This window comes from Zophobas morio, unplaced genomic scaffold (assembly GCF_036711695.1).
Source record: "Zophobas morio isolate AGI-343-1 ecotype UQ-CSIRO unplaced genomic scaffold, CSIRO_AGI_Zmor_V1 ptg000022l, whole genome shotgun sequence".
Lineage (NCBI taxonomy): Eukaryota > Metazoa > Arthropoda > Insecta > Coleoptera > Tenebrionidae > Zophobas > Zophobas morio.
In genome coordinates this window covers 4,123,122-4,144,052 of record NW_026972127.1, presented here as the reverse complement: position 1 = coordinate 4,144,052, position 20,931 = coordinate 4,123,122, and the positions used below count along the sequence as shown (strand labels likewise).

At 30.1% G+C, this 20,931-nt stretch overlaps 1 protein-coding gene across 1 annotated transcript in view; it reads left to right on the top strand.

Moving 5' to 3' along the window:
• Positions 1–19,370, top strand: part of LOC135133677 (zinc finger protein 117-like) — a 49,872-nt gene extending 30,502 nt beyond the window's left edge. Inside the window, exons 5-6 of the mRNA XM_064062150.1 lie at positions 6,516–6,666; positions 18,669–19,370. Coding sequence (XP_063918220.1) covers positions 6,516–6,666; positions 18,669–18,907 — 390 coding nt within the window. The 3' untranslated portion in view covers positions 18,908–19,370. The remainder of the gene's footprint in view (positions 1–6,515; positions 6,667–18,668) is intronic.
• The last annotated feature ends 1,561 nt before the right edge of the window (positions 19,371–20,931 follow it).

The window sequence follows — 20,931 nt, the reverse complement described above, 5'->3', positions numbered from 1 at the left end:
TCAATTTTATTATTCCTGTTCATTTGTTATCGCTTATAAAAAATTCACCAGCTCAAAGTTTAAAATAAATTTCGTTAAACTGTAATTCCAGCAACAGATTTCAGTGTGATTTATCTCTATCGATTCGGCATTAATTTATTATGAGGGAGGTCAACACTGTCAACACCTACAATTCTAAACTATATTTCGACTTCAAAACTTACGTGGCACGGAGGCTTAAAAATATGTACATGCTTGCATAATTAAAAGTGGCCCATCTATTATTCACAGTGAGGGAAAAGGTGGTGGAAGCGCAAAAAGAACGACGGGTCAAAGGTGAGGAATATATTTAGCCAGGAACGAAGAAAAAATTGTTGGAAAAATATTACAATCTTTCAAAACATTGAAAGTTTCAAATCTAAAAGTAAAATCGCCGGATTTTCCAGTTTCGAAGAAGACAAAACGAAATAAACTTAGTAAATGTGAAACGGCCGATGATAAGCAGTAAACTCTCGATTGAGTTATTGAAAGCAATTCCTTCAAGTTGCCGCCGCTAATCCAAAATCAATACAGCAAGCAACGAACAATTCCTATTATCCCAAGATTTAAGAATGGTAAATGAGGAAGATACGCTTAGATTTAATGAGTACAATTTCCGATTAAGGCCCTATACATTATTTATAGAGACATTAGCCCTGGAAATAGTCTGATCATTACTGGCTCGCTATGATTTAGACTGATGTAGATTTAATGTCATAAACTTCATCGGCCTGGAAGTTCGCCTTGCCTGGCATACATTATTGATGCCTCAATAACAGACATCAGTTGAATAATAAAGTCTTACTTTATTAAAAAACTAAAAGGGTTTCTCGACGACTCGAATAATCAATTCCGTTCTACTTCTTCGTCTAACGCCATTGTTTTTATTAGATTAGAAAGCGGTAACGAGCCGGGCTTGACGTAATGATGTGCAAACAAGAAGGCCGTCGATCAGTTTTGCCGCTTTTGTGGAAGAATCAAACAGGGTTTGAATGGCTTTTCGGGAAGAATGGGGATGATATGTTTGTTGGGTAACTATATCGTAATCGGCGGGGTATCGATTCGATAATCAGGTCTGATAAATGGCCGTACTTAAGGTGGTATTGTGCACCTGTCGAGTTAAAAAAAATACATTATCTTGGGTACACAGTGCTTTCCCCAAAGCACCCTTAACCCCTTAAGAGGAGCTTTGGGTGCGAATTATGGAAAAATGGCTTCGACAATTTTTGTAGGTGAAAATTTCGTTTTTAAAAAACCTCTTTTTGTTCTACTTTTTCACATATTCTTCTTTTTTTTTCTGTTGTACTACAGATAATCCTGTTATCTACCCAATAAAAGAAGAATCAGAGGGGGATGTTCTAATCCTATTTTCATACTTACACTAAAGACCTTAGAAATGTAATGAATACAAAAGGAAATTTCAAACAAAAGTACAATTTTTCTAATACATAAATAATATACAGGGTGTCCCAAAAAAGCACAAACAGCTTGGGTGTACTTTAAGTGAAAATTCTTGTATTTTTATATTGGTCATCCCATTTCCAAAGTAACAGCTTTGTTAATTAATTATAAGGCTATTAAAAATGAAATAGAATAAAAAAATAGGTATAAAAAATTAAACAAAAATATGAACAAGAATTAATTTTCAAAAATTACAGCCACAAGATTTTAAGAAAAATTAATTTATTTTTTCAAAATTAGAGACGCCGTAATTTTTAAATTAAACACAAGAATAAGAAATTTTGTTTAAAATTATTGTTGATTTTAATGTATGCTAACTTGCGCTACATTTTTTCTGTGGTAATTTTGGAACATCCTGTATAATTCAAGTAAAGTATTTCGTCTTCACGTTAGTTATGGCAAAATCCACGACACACATTTTAGTGGAAGTCATTTCATAATAAGTGACTTCTGTGGCCCGGAATCTACAAGAAAATGTATTTAGTTAAATTTCGAAAATGGTCGAAAATTGGTCGAAATTTTCATTTTTCAAAAATTTGTCTAAAAATTACGATATTTCAATGCGCGATTCTGGAGAAACGGTTGGAGTTATCTATAGAAGGAATGAAGCCGGAAGTGACTTCTGCGGTCTGAAATCTTCTAGTATTTAATTAAATTTTGAAATTGATCGAAAATGAGTCGAAATTTGAAAGTATATAGTCGATTTTTTTTTTTATTTTTCGATTTTAATTTTTCATTTCTTCCAATTCTTCAAAATTTGGAATTTTTCGGGTTTTCAGTTTTTTAATGAATAGAATTTTCAATTTTCCAATTCATTGTTTCGTAATTGTTTCGATTTTACGTTTCTTCATTCGATTTTTCAAATTTTGACTTTTCAATTTTTCTATCTTAAAATTTTTAGATTTGCTGTTTTTCGAGTTGACTGTTTTAAATTTTTCTGTTGATAGTTTCAAGAATTTTTTAATTTTTCGATTTTCCAGCTTCTTGATTTTTCAAAATTTGATACTTATGCAGTTTTTTGAAAAAAATATTTTTCGTTTCTTCATTTTTTCGACATTCCAATTCTTTAATTTACAATTTTTCCAATTTTTAATGTAAAATTTATCAGTTGATCGGTTTTAATTTTCCAGTGTTTCGATTCTTCAATTTTTAATTTCTTCACTTTCACGATTTTTTAATTATTCAGTTATTTGCTAACTTTTCGCTTTTTATTATATTTTTTTTTGATTTATCAATTCTCCCACATAGGTTTTCGAAATCATAATTTTTCGTTTCTTCAATCCTCGATTTTTAAATTTTTCAGTTTGTAATTTTTAGAGTTTCCAATTAAAATTTTTCAGTTGGAGAATTTCATAAAGTTGGCTAAAAATTCTCAAAAAATTCAGGGATGTAGATCTCGACGCGCTCATGCCAAAAATATAGCGTATTAATGGTCACAGACAAATATTTTCGAAATATTCCATGTGAAATTCGAAATTTTTGAAATTTCTAAAAATTTCGATACTTCCGTAGGCGATTCTGGAAAAAGGAAGTGACTTCTGCGGCCCGAAATCCACAAGAAATTATATTTAGCTAAATTTCGAAAACAGGTCTAAATTTGCGTACATAGTGGAAAATTTCATTTTTGAAAACGTATTCTAAAAATTCTTAAAATTTTGACACTTTTTTAGCAATTTTCGAAAATTACCTGATAATATTTTCTTGGAGATTTCGACCTTCAGAGGTTAATTTCGACTTCATTTCTTCGATAACTCCTACCATTTTTCCGGAATCGCTAATTGAAATATGGCAATTTTAAAGATTTAAAAAAAAAAATCGAATTCCAAATCGATTGTTTCTAAAATCTTGCTACGGGCCCGTAAACACGTTATATTTTTCGAATCATCACATTGAGAATTTTTTGCGGATTTTCAGATAACTTTTTCAAAAGTTCAGTTTTTCAATACCTACATCATATTTATGAAAATTTTAACTTTTGTAGACCATTTTGGAAATTACCTTATAGATTTCGACCTTGAGAAGTTAATTTCGGCCTTATTTCTCCGAAAATTCCTGCTATTTTTCCAAAAACGCCCAACGAAATAGGAAAAAATTTCTAGTTTGAAAAAAATTGACGTTCAAACCGAATATTTCCAAAATCTTACTCAAAGGCCATAAACACGTTATATTAATCGAATCAGTACGTCGAGATTTATATCTCAGAATTTTTGTAGATTTTTAGGCAACTTTTTCAAATGCTCAGTTTTTCTCCCATTTTTAATCACTGTTTTTTTACCGAACTTTTGTCGTTGTTTTTTGGTAACTTTTTTGGTTTTTTGTCCTTTTTTATCACATTTTTTGACGTTTTTTCTCTTTTAGCCACTATTTTACCACTTTTTTTCTGCATTCTGGCTTTTTTAGTTGTTTTTCGTCATCTTTCTTGATGCTTCTTCTTTCTTAACTTTTTTGGCTCTTTTTTCACTCTTGGTAACCTTTTTCTCGCCTTTTTCCTCCTCTTCTTTTTTTAGCATTTTTTTCTTTTTTTGTTTCTCGCCTTATTTCTTTACTTTTTTCTTGCCATTTTCGAGAGCCTTTTTTGGACGCTTTTTTGACCGTTTTTTACCGGTTTTTTAAGCTTTTTGAGGCCTTTTTTTCTTCGTCCCCTCTTGTTCATTGTTTCTTTCGCTGTTTTTGTTTCATCACTTTTCTTTTTTTGGCACTTATTTGTTCTCTTTTTTCAACCTACTTTTTTGACTTTTTATACCTTTATTCAGGCTTTTTCTCTTTAGACTCTTTTTTCGCTGCCTTTTCCTTCTCTTTTTTTCACCCCCTTTTTCTTCTCTTTTCCCCCCTTTTCTCCCTCTTTTTTCACAACCGTGTCTAATAGATATGCTATTTTTTTCACAAGTAGAAATCATAAGACAATAAATTGTAAAAATAAATCTTTATTTTTTTGACGCAAAATAATTTTGTTTTGATTTCTAATCCAACTTAACTTAAATCTTCAACACACTTGTCCCTGAATTAATCATTTTACTTTTCACCGTCTACCAACTACCAGGCGCATACTAAAATAATGCTAGTAGCGCACATTTATTCATTTTTTTTTTAAGTAATCACATTAAGTATTTCATACATAACCTCAGTCTTCTTTTTTAACCTTGGTAGGAAAAATTGAACTTTACTACCTCTAAACAAGTCGACAATTGCATGTTTCATGGCTACTAGTAAAAAAACTTACTTTTGCGTCCTTGCCTTCGTGTTTTTGTCCCAAAATGTTTTAAAATATGACGGTAACAATTTTTTTCTTACAATAAGAGCAAAGTAGGATTCTGGTTTTTATCAAATCTTCAGGGTATATCCTTAAAAAACAAAAAAGTATTTTCTAACCTTAAAACCACTTACATAGCCAATTATTTTTCTGTATGATCACCTAAAAAACGTTGTATATATCTTGATCAAAGAGAACTTTTTCGGCCTTTTTAGATCGGCTGAAAAAGTTCTTCTTTATGGCCTTGATACACATAACTATTATCCATTTTTTGCTCTTTTTTTCTCACTTTTGATACGTTTTTTGGCTTTTTTTCTTCTTCTTTTGAAAATTTCGACCTTCCAGAATTATCTAAAAGAAATCATTTTCGATTATTTTGTAGATTTCGACTTCCAGAACTTGCTTTCCGCCTTATTTCTTCAAAAACTACAACTAGTTTTCCTTTCATTTTTGGAAATGAAAAAATCATATTTTACTTCATGAATTAATGCTAGATTTAATATTACTTTTTACGATTTACCGTATATTTAATTTGTTGCTAAATTAAAATGTACAGTGTGTATTCAAGAGAAATATAAAAGGGACTTAGTAAAAAAAATTGTCGAAGGTTATTTCCATCGAATTTCCCTCGTCCAATAAATCCCGCTAAGGGAAAAAATGTATTCTCAATTTCTCAGTGCATGCTTAATTTCGAGTGTTTATGTTTATAGTCCGAAAGCATTCAACTAATTAGAACGTCCAGATAACAAGCATTATTCACAGTATTTCCGTTAAAAAAAATGAGATTGGAATTATTTTGTCTCCTTAACACTAATTAATTTATCAAACACTCATAAATTTGAGGAACGGAAAAATTCACTTTTAGAGGAGAGGTGAGGTATATAAATGAAAAAATTTTGATTAGCGATTTACAATGCCTAAGATCGCCTAATGACGTTTGCAAGATGTCAGACTAGTTGGTTTTGTAATTTCAAAGTTAAATTGTGAAATGTTGTTATTCAATTGGAATTTTTTCCCCAAAAATGTGTTTATTTGACAAAATTTAAATAACACTCATTTGCTACCGTAAATTTTGGAGATGACGCCAACAATCGGTTCGATAGTTTCGAAGATTGTCTGTCTAATAAAAATTCACACAGACAGACAGACGGAAACGACAATTTATTTCACAGTTTTTAAATTACCTCTTTGTCTATCTCCTTTGTATCTATAACGACCGCCAGCTCAGGTGTCTCAAAGTAGTCAGTGTCGTGTAAACAAGAAAGCTAAATAATAATTACTATAATTATGACGAAAATGTGTCGAGAAAAAAAAGTGTATGTCAATAGATTCTCTTCACGTCGAGGTATCGTACATATTTAATATACATGTTGGGTATCGATTGTGATAATAATTAGCTTGTGTAACGTTGAGTCTATAAATATGATCCCTAAAAATCACGTGTTTAAGAATGTATATGGAATGGATGAAAAATTAATGAACGTTGTCCACAAGTCCAAGTCAGACATTTTTTATGAGAATGAAACGAAATATCGTCTCTTGAATTTTTAGAAAATTTTTATACCGCGTGATTTTTTAAATTTCTGCTCTAGTTGTCCATGACGCATAATATATGTTTCCCTCTTTAGTTAGTATAAACAAAAACAACATCTTGATGACCTTGACAATAAACCCAGGAATTTAAGCAGCTCGACGACAACCCATAATGAAGCAAACTAACCATGACGCGCTTTACCATCTCACTTAATCATTTTCCGCACGGCTAACGAAATACACGTGTTTCCAGTGCCAACAATGCGGAAAGTCCTTCAAGCGCTCGTCGACGCTCACCACGCACCTCCTCATCCACTCCGACACCAGGCCCTATCCATGTCAGTACTGCGGAAAGCGCTTCCATCAGAAATCCGACATGAAAAAGCACACCTACATTCACACAGGTGAGTACACTTGTAATTTCCTTGTCGGAGAACTTATTGTGGAAACTTTAAATTTCAATATTTCATCGGGACGGATTCGGGCTGGATGTTCGTTCCGGGATGAATTATTCACAGACAAAGTTGGAAAAATTGTAGGAAATTACGGGATGTGGGTTCCTCGGGGAGTCGGGCGGGGTGGGTGATGACTCCATTAAACGAAGACGCGGTTTAAGTTTATAAATAAAATTATGGTGGATGCGCTGGGTTAATTTCGCTAACCAACAACAAAGCGCAAATTTTTGCATTTGTTCGTCATTTCCGAAGATGGCTCCCCTCGCACCAACCGGTAATTAACCACCGGAAGTAACTAGGAACGTGCATTAGGGTTGGCGGCACTGCGCTTGGCTGTCGCCACGCGATTCGCACGCTCCTGTCACACTTAACGTCTCATTAGAAAAATCACGGCCCCAAGAAGCGTAACCTTTGCCACTTCCTTGCCATTGTTTCTCGGGGAGATCTTCAATTGTGCGTATGGTAATAACGGGCACGGACATGTTGGCGACGTGCCTGATTGATAACGTTGCCAAATGATTCATAAATCTGGCGACTACAATCACCACTGACAGGAACAATTAATTATTTATTTAAATGGGGTGGACGATGCGTTACATGTGCGCTAATGGAAGCTCGCGTGTCTGAAATACCTACTAACGACATGTGTTTTTCGTGCTTTTGGGTAGGGGGCGCCGAATATGTTCGGCAATCACAACACAGGTTTTTTGGAGAGAGAATGGTTTTATGTTTGGCGACATGTTTTTTTGAGAACAATGTGCAATGGGGAAGTGGCGTCAAGTGTGCTGCCGATCGGGGGGTGGCTTTGTCGCAGTCTAGTTAACACATATAACATTAGGTAACAGTAATGTCTTGATTTGTTAACTAAATACTTTTTGGCGATATTCAGTCAAGCTGCAAAAAAAAATTAAAAAATAGCATTAACGGCAGTATCGGCTGCAGCTTTGGTTAAATTTCCAAGAAATGATACTGTGAAAAAATCTTCAGTTTTCTTCATCGTATCACTATTATGGAACAAAAATTAGTCTATAGACACAAAAAATGCAACATTCATACGCACAGAACAAATTAAAAAAATTTACTAATCCAACGTTAAATTAATTAAAAAATTAACGAAAAATTTAATAATAATACAGCAGTATCATAATTTGTCAACAGAATTATTCTTATTGTTATTAATATTTATAAACTTAAGCACCCATCAAAATTACTTGGGGTCTGTTTTAAATAAACAGAAAATATAAATTAATATAATGTATATAGTGTACAGACAGTATAAATTAACAATGGCCACTGCGAAAAATTTATGAATAATAGTATAAACAATAACACAAAAAGTGACAAGAGTTTTAAATTTTTAGGACTACACAGGTTTCCCGTAAATACGTAAAACATAATTTTTGCCATACAAAACGTTTTTTTTTTTTGACAAGAATTACTCCCTCGATTTTTAGTCTCCAGCTTTTTGAGAAATATTTGATAAACGAAATCCGAAGAATTTTTAAGACATTATTAATTTGAACTGAAATAACACCCTCTATCACAAAATTAATGGAGGCTAGTTATTAGTTTCACCCATTACGTATAGTATTAACGGAAATATTGGCTGCAGCTGCGGTTGAATTTTTCAAAAAATCATGTTGCGAAAAGTTCCCAAAATTTTCTTCATTATATTACCACTATTAAACCAAAATTAGCTTATGGACAAAGGAAAAAACTCTTTATAGGAAAAACACATTTATTACGTGCAGAACGGGTTAAAAAAATTCTAATTGATTATTTAATTAATTAAATGATTAACGAAAAATGTATTTCGTTCAACGGGATCATAATTTATGTCAGCAGAATTATTGTTGTTGATATTAATATTGATAAATTTAAGTACCCGTCAAAATTCTTTGGAGTCTGTTCTAAATAATCGAAAAAATAAATTAAAATAATGTACATATATGGTGTACAGAAAGTATAAATTAAGTATGGTCACTGCGAAAAATTTATGATTAATATTCAAAACAATGAAACAAAAAGTGACAAGAGTTTTAAATTTTTAGGACCACACAGGTTTCCCATAAATACGTAAAACATAATTTTTGCCATACAAAACGATTTTTATTTACAAGAATTACTCCCTCGATTTTTAGTCTCCAGCTTTTTGAGAATTTAATATTTGATAAATTAAATCCGAAGATTTTTAAGACATTATTAATTTGAACTGAAATCACACCCACTATTATAAAATTAATGGAAATTAGTTATTAGTTTCACCCATTACGTTTAGTAATAACGGAAACACTGGCTGCAGCTTCGGTTGAATTTTCCAAGAAATCATATGGTGAAAAAGTTCCCATTTTCTTCATTATATTACCATTATTAAAGCAAAATTAGCTTATGGACAAAAGAAAGAAGTCTTTACAGGAAAAACACATTTATTACGCGTATAACGGATTAAGAAAAGTTCTACTTCATTATTCAATTAATTACATCATTAACGAAAAATATATTTCATTCAACAGGATCATAATTTATGTCAGCAGAATTATTGTTGTTGATATTAATATTTATAAATTTAAGTACCCGTCAAAATTCCTTGGAGTCAGTTTTTAATAATCGAAAAAATAAATTAAAATAATGTATATGGTGTACCGAAAGTATAAATCAGCTATGGCCACTGCGAAAAATGTATGATTAATATTATAAACAATAACACAAAAAGTGACAAGAGTTTTAAATTTTTAGGACCACACAGGTTTCCCATAAATACGTAAAACATAATTTTTGCCATACAAAACGATTTTTATTTACAAGAATTACTCCCTCGATTTTTAGTCTCCAGCTTTTTGAGAATTTAATATTTGATAAATTAAATCCGAAGATTTTTAAGACATTATTAATTTGAACTGAAATAACACCCACTATTATAAAATTAATGGAAATTAGTTATTAGTTTCACCCATTACGTTTAGTAATAACGGAAACACTGGCTGCAGCTTCGGTTGAATTTTCCAAGAAATCATATGGTGAAAAAGTTCCCATTTTCTTCATTATATTACCATTATTAAAGCAAAATTAGCTTATGGACAAAAGAAAAAAGTCTTTACAGGAAAAACACATTTATTACGCGTATAACGGATTAAGAAAAGTTCTACTTCATTATTCAATTAATTACATCATTAACGAAAAATATATTTCATTCAACAGAATCATAATTTATGTCAGCAGAGTTATTGTTGTTGATATTAATATTTATAAATTTAAGTACCCGTCAAAATTTCTTGGAGTCAGTTTTAAATAATCGAAAAAATAAATTAAAATAATGTATATGGTGTACCGAAAGTATAAATTAGCTATGGCCACTGCGAAAAATTTATGATTAATATTATAAACAATATCACAAAAAGTGACAAGAGTTTTAAATTTTTAGAACCACACAGGTTTCCCATAAATACGTAAAACATCATTTTTGCCAAACAAAACGATTTTTATTTACAAGAATTACTCCCTCGATTTTTAGTCTCCAGCTTTTTGAGAATTTAATATTTGATAAATTAAATCCGAAGATTTTTAAGATATTATTAATTTGAACTGAAATAACACTCACTATCATAAAATTAATGGAGACTAGTTATTGGTTTCACCCATTACGTATAGTATTAACGGAAATATTGGCTGCAGCTTCGGTTGAATTTTCCAAGAAATCATATTGTGAAAAATTTCCAAAATTTTCTTCATTATATTACCATTATTAAACCAAAATTAGTTTATGGACCAAAGAAAAAAGTCTTTATATGAGAAATACATTTATTACGCGTAGAACGGATTAAAAAAAGTTCTAATTAATTAATTAACGAAAAACGTATTTCGTTCAACAGGATTATAATCTATGTCAGCAGAATTATTGTTGTTGATATTAATATTTATAAATTGAAGTACCCCTCAAAATTCCTTGGGGTCTATTTTAAATAATCGAAAAAATAAATTAAAAACATGTATATGGTGTACAGAAAGTACAAATTAACTATGGTCACTGCGAAAAATTTATGATTAATATTATAAACAATAACACAAAAAGTGACAAGAGTTTTAAATTTTTAGGACCACACAGGTTTCCCGTAAATACGTAAAACATAATTTTTGCCATACAAAACGATTTTTTTTTACAAGAATTACTGCCTCGATTTTTAGTCTCCAGCTTTTTGAGAATTTAATTTTTGATAAACTAAACTCGAAGAATTTTTTAGACATTATGAATTTAAATTAAAATAACACCCTCTATTATAAAATTAATGAAGGCTGTTTATTACTTTCACCCATTACGTTTAGTATTAACGGAAACACTGGCTGCAGCTTCGGTTGAATTTTGCAAGAAATCATACTGTGAAAAAAATTTCAAAAGTTTTTTTCATTATTTTACCATCGTGAAACAAAAATTAGCTTAATAAACAAAGGAAAAAATATATAAGATATTTACTAATTCACTGTTTATTTAATTAATTAAATAAGATCATAATTTATGTCAGCGGAATTATTGTTGTTGGTATTAATATTTATAAATTAAGTACCCTTCAAAATTCCTTGGGGTCTGTTGTAAATATTGGAAAAAATAAATTAAAATAATGTATGTAGTGCATACAAAAATAAATTACCTATGGTCAATGTGAAAAATTTAAGATCAATATTTTAAACAATGATACAAAAAGTGACAAAAGTTTTAACTTTTTAGGACCACACAATTTTCATTTGAACAAATAAAATATGATTTTTCCATCCAAAGGATTTTTTTACAAGAATAAAATTCCCTCAATTTTTTTTAGGCTCCGGCTTTTTGATACTTTAATATTTGATAAATTAACCAGAAGAATTTTTAAGACATTATTAATCTAGAATAAAAGAACTCTCTCTCATAATCTTAATGAAGTCTAGTTTCAACCATTATGTTTGGTGTTAACGACAGTATTAAAGGTTTCAAAAATCATATCGTGAAAAAATTTCCTCAGCACATTTGATGCATAAATTTTTCTAATCGTGACTTTGACCTCAGTTTACACATGACAGATTTTCGTTAATACACTTATGAAAATTAAGCCATCATTCGAAACGCTGAACTCATAAGTTGTTATTCGACATATAATCCCGCGTAAAAACAAAGCGAAAATACATTAGTGTGTTTATTTTAAACCGTGCCGGCTCTCTCTTTAACAAAAAACGGCTATTACTTTCGGGGACATTTCGTCCAAAGCAGTTGTTCGCCTGTCAGATTGGCAATGGCCGGGCCTACTGCGATGACAATAACATATGGCGATATTCCTGTCATTATGACCTATTCCGACCACTTTACGTCCATTCGTGGTCATTACCATTAATGCTCCCATATGAAAGCACATTTTTGCGTCACTGCATTCGTCGATAACTTCATGAGCCGCTTCCGAAACTATTAAACCGTCATTACTTTCTTCGTGTTATTTTTTAAACTCGAAGCTGAAACGCCGTTTTCAGTTGTATTAAAACGGGGGACGGTGGAGGGGAAATATTAATAAGCAAAGTGATCGGCAGTCAACTGTAACTGTGTAATCTAAGCAAATCAAATAAATGGTTGAATTAATAAAGTAAATTTTGTGGAATCGAGTGCTTTATTTGATTAGGTAATAGGTCGTTCAGTGGAATCATAATAATTGCGATAAGGGGGACGTTTATGGATTTTATTGGCGCTGATGGGGCGTATTGATGTTGATTTATTGTAAAGTCGGAAACGGCGAAAATCAAAATACGCGGATTTATTTTTATGAGGTCGATTCGTGGTTTCGTTTTTACTTGTTGTTTGTTATATATGGTAAAAATAAACGTGTCTGTTTCGTTACTAATTGCACTAAAAGCCGTATATTTTCCATAACAAATGTTTATTGATATTTATCATTTGATTAGTATGTCAAATTAATTGGTATGTACAGTAAAATATGTGCATCTAATCTACAAAACGAACAATCAAATTAGGAATCGTAATATTGTTCTAGGGCTTTAGATAAGCCTTCAACTAAAACGAGGTCTTTTGTTATAAGCTAAAATTTATGACACATTAGCAAATCAAATTAGTTTAGCAATTGAAAACTGTTATTCTTAATTTCCGAACAACTTTAATAAAACTTGTCATTTAAAAGTAACTTTCTCTAGATGCGTACTTTAATTCTCAATTATTTGCTTATCCCGTCCAAAAATTTGATGACGTCATCTCAAAATTTTGCTTCAAAATAATCGAATATCACGTGATACACGTTTTACTTTAGAGAGAATAACAGAAAATTATATTGTGTTTATATATTTGAAACTTTGACGTAAAACATAAATATATATCTACTTCGTTCAGAAGTTTAGAAGTAATATTTATAGAAAATATGAAAATAGAACTAGTATTATTTTTGTATTTTTCTTCACATACGTTTTTTATGACATCTTATTTTATTCAATAATTCTATCAATAGTATCAGAGTAAGTACTCAACGTTGAAAAATTAATTTTAAAAATAAAATTAAAAAATTTATATAAATCGTAGTTATACTTTGATTCCTGGAGGGATCAAAGAGGTCATCCTGCTTTAATAAATCTATTTTATGAATATAAGTCCGTCCACCATAAATAATTAATAAATCTTGGTAAACCAGTAGCTATTAATAAATTAAACGTGAATAATTAACAACTGCAGTAGAGTTTCGCGTAGAATCGCCGCTCATCAATAATCCAAGAAGTATGTCATAGTTATGTAGCGATCAAAGGCCTCGTACGTCATTACCTACCAATCATGCACATTGTAATCTATGTCATACTTTATCCTTAGATAAAAACCCCAACGTTATGATTAGAAATTGTTTGTTGTGTATGAAAGCAGCGTTATCGCAAAAAACACCAATTGCGAGTCCAATTAGCTCGAAAAAACTCTTTCCAAGGCGATTGTTTTCGCTAATTTGAGGGCACGGCTATTTGCATTTCAATATTTATGCAAGTTCCCATCGATTTGTCTTTAGGAAGAAGTGGGTAATCATCGGGACATTTTCATATGGCTTAGTGAAAAACTACGTTACATGTATTAGTGTTATCAGATGGAAAATATCACTTGTCAAACGGATAATTTAGTAATTGCCTTGTGTTCCTCCTCTGCCATTTGCATAATTTATGTGCCGTTACCTGTGGACATGCTGTCTATAAATAATGCGACGGACGGTACGGTCGCGTTTTTGCCAATTTTGATCGGGTTGGGGTCCCGTGGGTTCTGGCACCTTGATTTTGACACTGGGTGACTAATCTGCAAGGTTCGAACCCGCATTGGGCGAGTATCACCTGCGTGCTATCAATGAATCCTTCACTGTGTGGTCGGTGGGGTGTTACGAGACAATGGAGTGATAAAAAATCAGGCTTGGAGTCTAGGGGGAAAATTGGTCGAAGTTTTGTTCGAGAGAGCTTCCCTCGTCCTTGCAGGGTCACCCAACAAATCCCGCTTCTTCGAAAAATTATAAAAATTAGTTGCGATTTTTCAAGTTTATATTTTTCAATTTTTAGATTTTGCAAATTTTCGATTTGAGGTTTTCGAGATTTGTATTTTTAACTCGTTTCTTCAATTACATATTCAAATTCCCGAATTTTCAATTTTTCATTTTCTCGTTTCTTCAATTTTTAGAGTTTGCAATTTTTCAATTTAAAATTTCCGAGCTTTTTCAATTTCAATTTGTCATTTTTTGCTTCTTCAATTTCACGATATACAACTCTGCGAGTTTTCATTTCTCTATTAAATTTTTCAGTTTTTCGCTCTTCCAACGTTTGAATGTTTCAATTTTTAGATTTCGCATTTTTCGATTTGCAATTTCCCGAGTTTTCAATTTTTAATTTCTCAATTTTTCATATCTTCAGTTTTTTATTTTCTTTATGTTTTCAATTTTCCGATTTTTCAACGTTTTGGATTTATAATTTTTCAATGTGAAAATTTCCAGTTTCCAGATTTTCATTTTTTCTTCAGTTTTTCGAATTGCTTTCTTCGACGTTTCAAGTTTGAAGTTTTCTGTTTTTCAGTTTTCCAAATTTCAATTTTTCAATTTTCAGATTCTGTAATTTTTCGATTTGTTTTTTTCCAGTTTTCAACTTAATTTTTTCAGTTTTCCGACTTGCAATTTTTCGTTTCGGTTTCTTAGTTTCTTTATTTTTTCAATGATTCGATTTTTCAATGTTTTGACTTCATAATTTTTTATTTTTCATATCCTGAAATTGTCGATTTGCAATTTTTCGTTTCGTTTTATATTTTCTTTATATTTAGAATTTTTCGATTTTTCAATATTATGATTTTATAATTTTTTGGTTTTTCAGTTAAAATTTTTTCAATTTTGCGTCCCTTGAATTTTTATGATTGGCAACTTTTCGTTTCAATTTTTTAATTTTTAAATTTTCCAGTTTTTCGCTTTTCCAACTTTTGGATGTCCTAACTTTTATAATTTGCAATTTTACGATTTTTAAATTTTTCTTATCTTCTGTTTTTCGTATCGGTTTTTTTTCAGTTTTTCCATTTTTCGGTTTTTTAATAATCCGATTTAATAATTTTTCTTTGTTTTGATGTTCAAATTTTCCGATTTTTGGATTTTTCTATTTTTCGATTTGTAATTTTTTGGTTTTCTTCAGTTTTTCGATTTGCAATTTTTCAACAATTCCAGTTTGAATTTTTCCAATTTTCGAAGTCTTGAATTTTTTAATTTTTTTAATTTTCAATTTTTCATGTACATATTGTAATGTGAATGTAAAGTAATGTTTTCAATTTTTCTTTTTTTTTCATTATTTTTTCATTTTGTGTGTTTTTCAAAGTTCTGATTTTATCATTTTTATTTTTTCAATGTGAAATTGTACAATTTTTCAATTTGTAATTTTTCAATTTTTCAACTTTTCCATTTTTTAAGTTTTCGTTTTTCTCTTTTTCATTCTTTATTCAACGTGAAATTTTGCGATTTTTGAATTTTTCAAATTTTTGGATTTGCAATTTTTCGATTTTTCAATTTTAGATTTTTCACTGTTTCGATTTTTGTATTTGTTATGTCGTCAATTTTTCGTTTCGGTTTTTTATTTTTTTTTAATTCTCCAACTTTTCAGTTTTTCAATATTTTCAGATTTAATTTTTTCTTTTTTTTTAGCGTAATTTTCCGATTTTTGGATTTTTCAATTTTTCGATTTGTAATTTTTGGTTTTCATGTTTTCTTCTAGTTTCCGATTTTTTTAAATTTCTCAGTTTTGTAAATTTTGAATTTTTCGGTTTTTAGATTTTGCAATTTTTCGGTTCAAGTTTTTCGAGTTTTTTGATTTTTATTATTTTTTCATTTTTTTCTGTTTTTCAATGTTCTGATTTTATAATTTCTCTTTTTTCAGTGTGAAATTTTCCAAATTTTGGATTTTTCAATTTTTCGATTTCAAATTTTTCGATTTTCCAACTTTCGATTGGTTTAATAATTTTTCTTTTTTCATGGTAAAATTTTCCAATTTTTGGTTTTTTTAATTTTTAGATTTGTAATTTTTTGGTTTTTATTTTTTCTTCATTTTTTCGATCTCAATTGTTTCGACTTTTCAAGTTAAAATTTTTCAATTTTCCCATTTTCCAACTTTTAAATTTTTCAGTTTTTTTATTTTGCAATTTTTGGATTTGAGTTTTTCGAGATTTCAATTTTTAATTTTTCAATTATTCGAATTTTCAATTTTCCATCTTTTCAATTTTTTTTCATTATTTTATCATTTTTTTTGTTTTTCAAGGTTCTGATTTTATCTTTTTTTTATTGTAAAATATTTCAATTTTTAATTTTTCAATTTTTCGATTTTTCAACTTATCCTTTTCAAAATCCTTGTTTTTTCTTTTTTTTTTTTAAAGTGAAATTTTGCGATTTTTAAATTTTTTCTTTTTTTGTTTTTTCAATTTTAGATTTTTCAATGTTTCGATTTTTCTATTTGTCCTGACTTCAATTTTTCGTTTCCATTTTTATTTTCTCTATTTTTTCAATTTTTCAGTTTTCCGATATTCTGCCTTAATAATTTTTCTTTTTTTTTTCAAGAGAAAATATTCCGATCTTTGGGTTTTTCAATTTTTCGATTTGTAATGGTTTTAGTTTTTTGTTCAATTTTTCGATTTGCAATTTTTCGACTTCTCAGTTTTAAATATTTCATTTTTCAGTTTTCCACCTTTGGAATTTTTCAGCTTTTAGATTTTTCAATTTTTCGATTTGAATTTTTCATGTTTTCAATTTTTATTTTTTTTTAAATTCTCTATTTTTTCAATTTTTCTGTTTTTCAATGACCTGATTTTACGATTTTTCTCTTTTCTTTGTGAAATTTTACATTTTTAAGTTTTCGTTTTTCTTTCTTTTTCTGTTTTGTAAATGTGAAATGTTTCAGTTTTTGGATTTTTCAATTTTTCGATTTGCAATTTTTCGGTTCTTCAAATTTTTTGATTTTTAAACTTTTCGTCATTTCGATTTCGGATTTTTCAGTTTTTCGTTTCTGCAATTATTGATTTGCAATTTTTCTAGTTTTCATTTTAAATACGTAATAATAATTGTAGTTTTTAAAATATTTCACTTTTTCTATTTCGAAATTTTTCCGTTTTTCAGTTATTGGATTTTAAAACTTTTTCGAATTTTTATTTTTCAGTTTCTCGATATTTAATTTTCGATTTTTCGGTACTTTCATGTTACAGTTTTTGGAATTTACAGTTTTGCCCATTCCCATTATTACAGGTTTCTCAATTTTTCGATTTCGTTTTTTCTATTTTCCAATTTTGCGATTCATTAATTTTTTTCGATTTTTAACTTTCCAGATTTTTAATTTTTCAATGTTTCGATTGTGTCGTTCCTTGAGTTTTTGTTTTACAGTTTTTCGATTTTCCACATTTTCGATTTTGCAATATTCCGTTTTTTCAGTTTTTCGATTTTTCCATTTTTTAAATTTCGATTTTTCAATTTTCGGACTTGACAACTTTACGAATGCAAGATCAAAGCACGAAAAAATATGTAATTAAAATTTTGAAATATTTAAAAACGGGAAATCAAGAACTTGAAAAATCGAATAATTGAGAAATCAAAAAATTACAAAATTGAAAAATTAAAAAATTGTAAAATTGAGGAATTCAAAAATCAAAGATTGAAAATGTGAAAAATTGAGTAAATTAAAAATTATAAAACTGAAAGAAACATTGACAAGTGAAGGACATGAAAAAACGAAAAATTGTGATATAAAATCGGGAAAATGAAAACTAAAAAAAAGCGAAAATGGAAAATAAAAGTCAAGAACCTGAAAAATTGGGGAAAGAAAAAATTGAAAAATTAAAAATTGAGAAACTGAAAAGTCGAAAAATGAAAAATTGTAATATCGTAAAATTTGCAAAAGTAAAAAATTGTCAATAGAAAATTTGAAGAAACGAAAATTTAAAAAATTTAGAAGTCGAGAAATTGAAGACTTGAAAAATTATAAAATCGAAACGTCGAAAGACGGACAAATTGTCGAATGTAAATAAATTAGGATTTTTAGAAAAATTATAAGACTTGTACCTAATAAGTTAAAACAAAAATACGTATGTAATGTTAAAAATTAAAAACAAATTTACTCTGGTAAATTTTGGACACCATCCAATTGGTGATGGGGATGATTAGCCAAATTTTGGTTAGAGTTTTACCATCTACATGATAGTTCTAATATACATACAGACGGCGGACAGACAGACAGACAGACAGACGTAAACGGGAGACCTATTTCTCCGAATTCTAGGTGTCATGAAAGGTCAAGAAAACATAAAAGAAAAGAGTCAGTCGCTCGGGAAATAATAAAATCACATAAATAAACTTTATTTATAAACTTAATTAAAAAAAAACACTGGTTTTGAGACGCCAATAATATCAACCAATTACAACAGTCTTGAAATATCCTTATCGATATTCCCCTTGTTCCAGGCGAGAAACCCCACAAGTGCGTCGTCTGCTCCAAAGCCTTCAGCCAATCGTCCAACCTCATCACCCACATGCGCAAGCACACGGGCTACAAGCCCTTCTCCTGCGGCCTCTGCGACAAGGCCTTCCAGCGAAAGGTGGACCTTCGGCGGCACCGGGAGTCGCAGCACCCCACGGCGCCGGAGTCCGTAATCTACGCCAAAACCGAAGACGTCAAGCAGGAAGTGAGCAGCAGCAGCTAGGACCTCGCCGTCCCGTGCCATGACCGACCCGTGACTGCGGTGCCATCCTGTATATAAGTACATAGAAGGCTTGGGACCAGTCTAGTCTGAGACAGATGCCAGTGTTACCATCGTCCAAAGTGCATAAAGCTGGAAGCTTGGAGCGATGAAGATTCGGTTCTTGTAAATTCTGTGATTGGAGATTTTTGCGACTGTACAGTGATTTGTATAATTGCACTCTTGTTCCATATTTGCACTTGATTTAGGAGGGTTTTACTAGGGGTTTTCGATGGCTGGTCGAAGGCTGTTAGTAAAACTTCATACAGCTTTCAAGACCAAAGAGATCTGTAAGTAGTTTGTATGGTTAGTTTTAAGGGTTTTTTTGTACATATTTGCTAAGAATGTAATGGGTGCCTTGAATTGTTAGAAACATTAAATGTTAAAATTTATAATAAGGGTGAAATGTATTTAATTTTTTTAAATAATTGTGTATGCATTGGATTTTAAATATATGTTGATTTCATTAAACTGGAGTTGTTTTAATCCACAAAGACTTTAAAAATATACTACATCATTTGGAGTGGAAAAACGCCAACAAATTACCTTGACCAGAGCGTTTAAAGATTATTTCGAGAAATTTTAAAATCAAACATTCCAACTAGAAATATGGTAGACAACATTTTATTTTTCCAATTTACAAAATTTTAAATGATTTCATAAATCCGATTTTTCAATTGACTTTTCTTCGTCATTTGAAGTATAAGCTAAGATGTCAAATGATTTTTTTTAATTCATAGTGACAAAAACAAATGCAACCTTCCCCGAAATTATTTTTTCCTAACTTTTCGCTTTGAACAATAGAAGATTCAGACTTTTAAATTTGTCACTAATTACTTCTACAATACCTGAACAGAAACTTGTCTAAATCTTCAGTGTTTTTGTTATTAATGTCGAAAATAAAAAAAAAAAATGAAGATACCTGCCTACACCTTCAGTGATTTTCTTATTATCGTAGAAAATTAGAAAAAAAAATAATCATAATTTTTTTGAAATTCTAAATAAAAATTGCCGTTTTTCATTGGACCATTATGGAAAAATTATAAAAAATTTCAAAGAAATGAGGCCGAAAGTAAATTCTGGAGGTCTAAATGTATTTAAAAAAAATCGTTGTAGGTAATTTTTGGAGGTAGTTCAAAAAAGAGCTTGAACTTTTTATGACAAAGAAGTATGTATTTCAAAACTAAGCTTTCCAAAAAGTTGTCTAAAAATCCACAAGAAATTTAGATCTCTACGTGCTGGTTCGAAAAATATAGCTATTTCGAATAGAAAGTCAATTCAAAAACAAATACTAAAAGTTGGCATATTTCATTGGGCAATTTTGGAAAAATTCTTGGAGTTCTCAAAGTCAAAAAAGGACGAAATTTCCATATTAAAAAATTGAGCTTTCGAACAAGTTGTCTAAAAATCCTCAAACATATCTCAAAATTGCCGTAGTTCATCGTAGAATTAAATTTTTATAACTTTAAAAAGCTGGATTTTTGGTATGTATTCGTAAAAATTCTTATTTTTACTTCCCGATCATAGCTATGGAAATATTGCAATAAGATTCATCGTCTGCTTTCATGTTTTCTCGACGTTTCATGACCAATACAAAATGAAAACATAGATCTCCAGTTTCCTTCTGTCTGTTTGTCTACCTGTCTGTCTGTCGTCTGTCCTATATCTGTGTTGATTTTTCGCCATTTTTTTGGTGAACCTTTTGTTTCCTTTTTAGCTTTATTGACGGTGTTTCTTGCATTTTTAGTCGACTTTTCCCCCTTTTTTTTTGAGGAACATTTTTTTATATATTTTTAAGCTTTTTGTTTGGCCCTTTTTTGCAGATTTTTTCCTTTTTTGTGTCCGTTATTTGTCCTTTTTTCACCTCCATTTTGTCTCCTTTTTGGCTGTTTTCTATTGTCCTTTTTATCGTCTTTTTCGCCCCTTTTTATTTCTTGCTCCCTTCATATTCATCGCTATTTCGTTGTTTTATTATTCATTTTTTATGG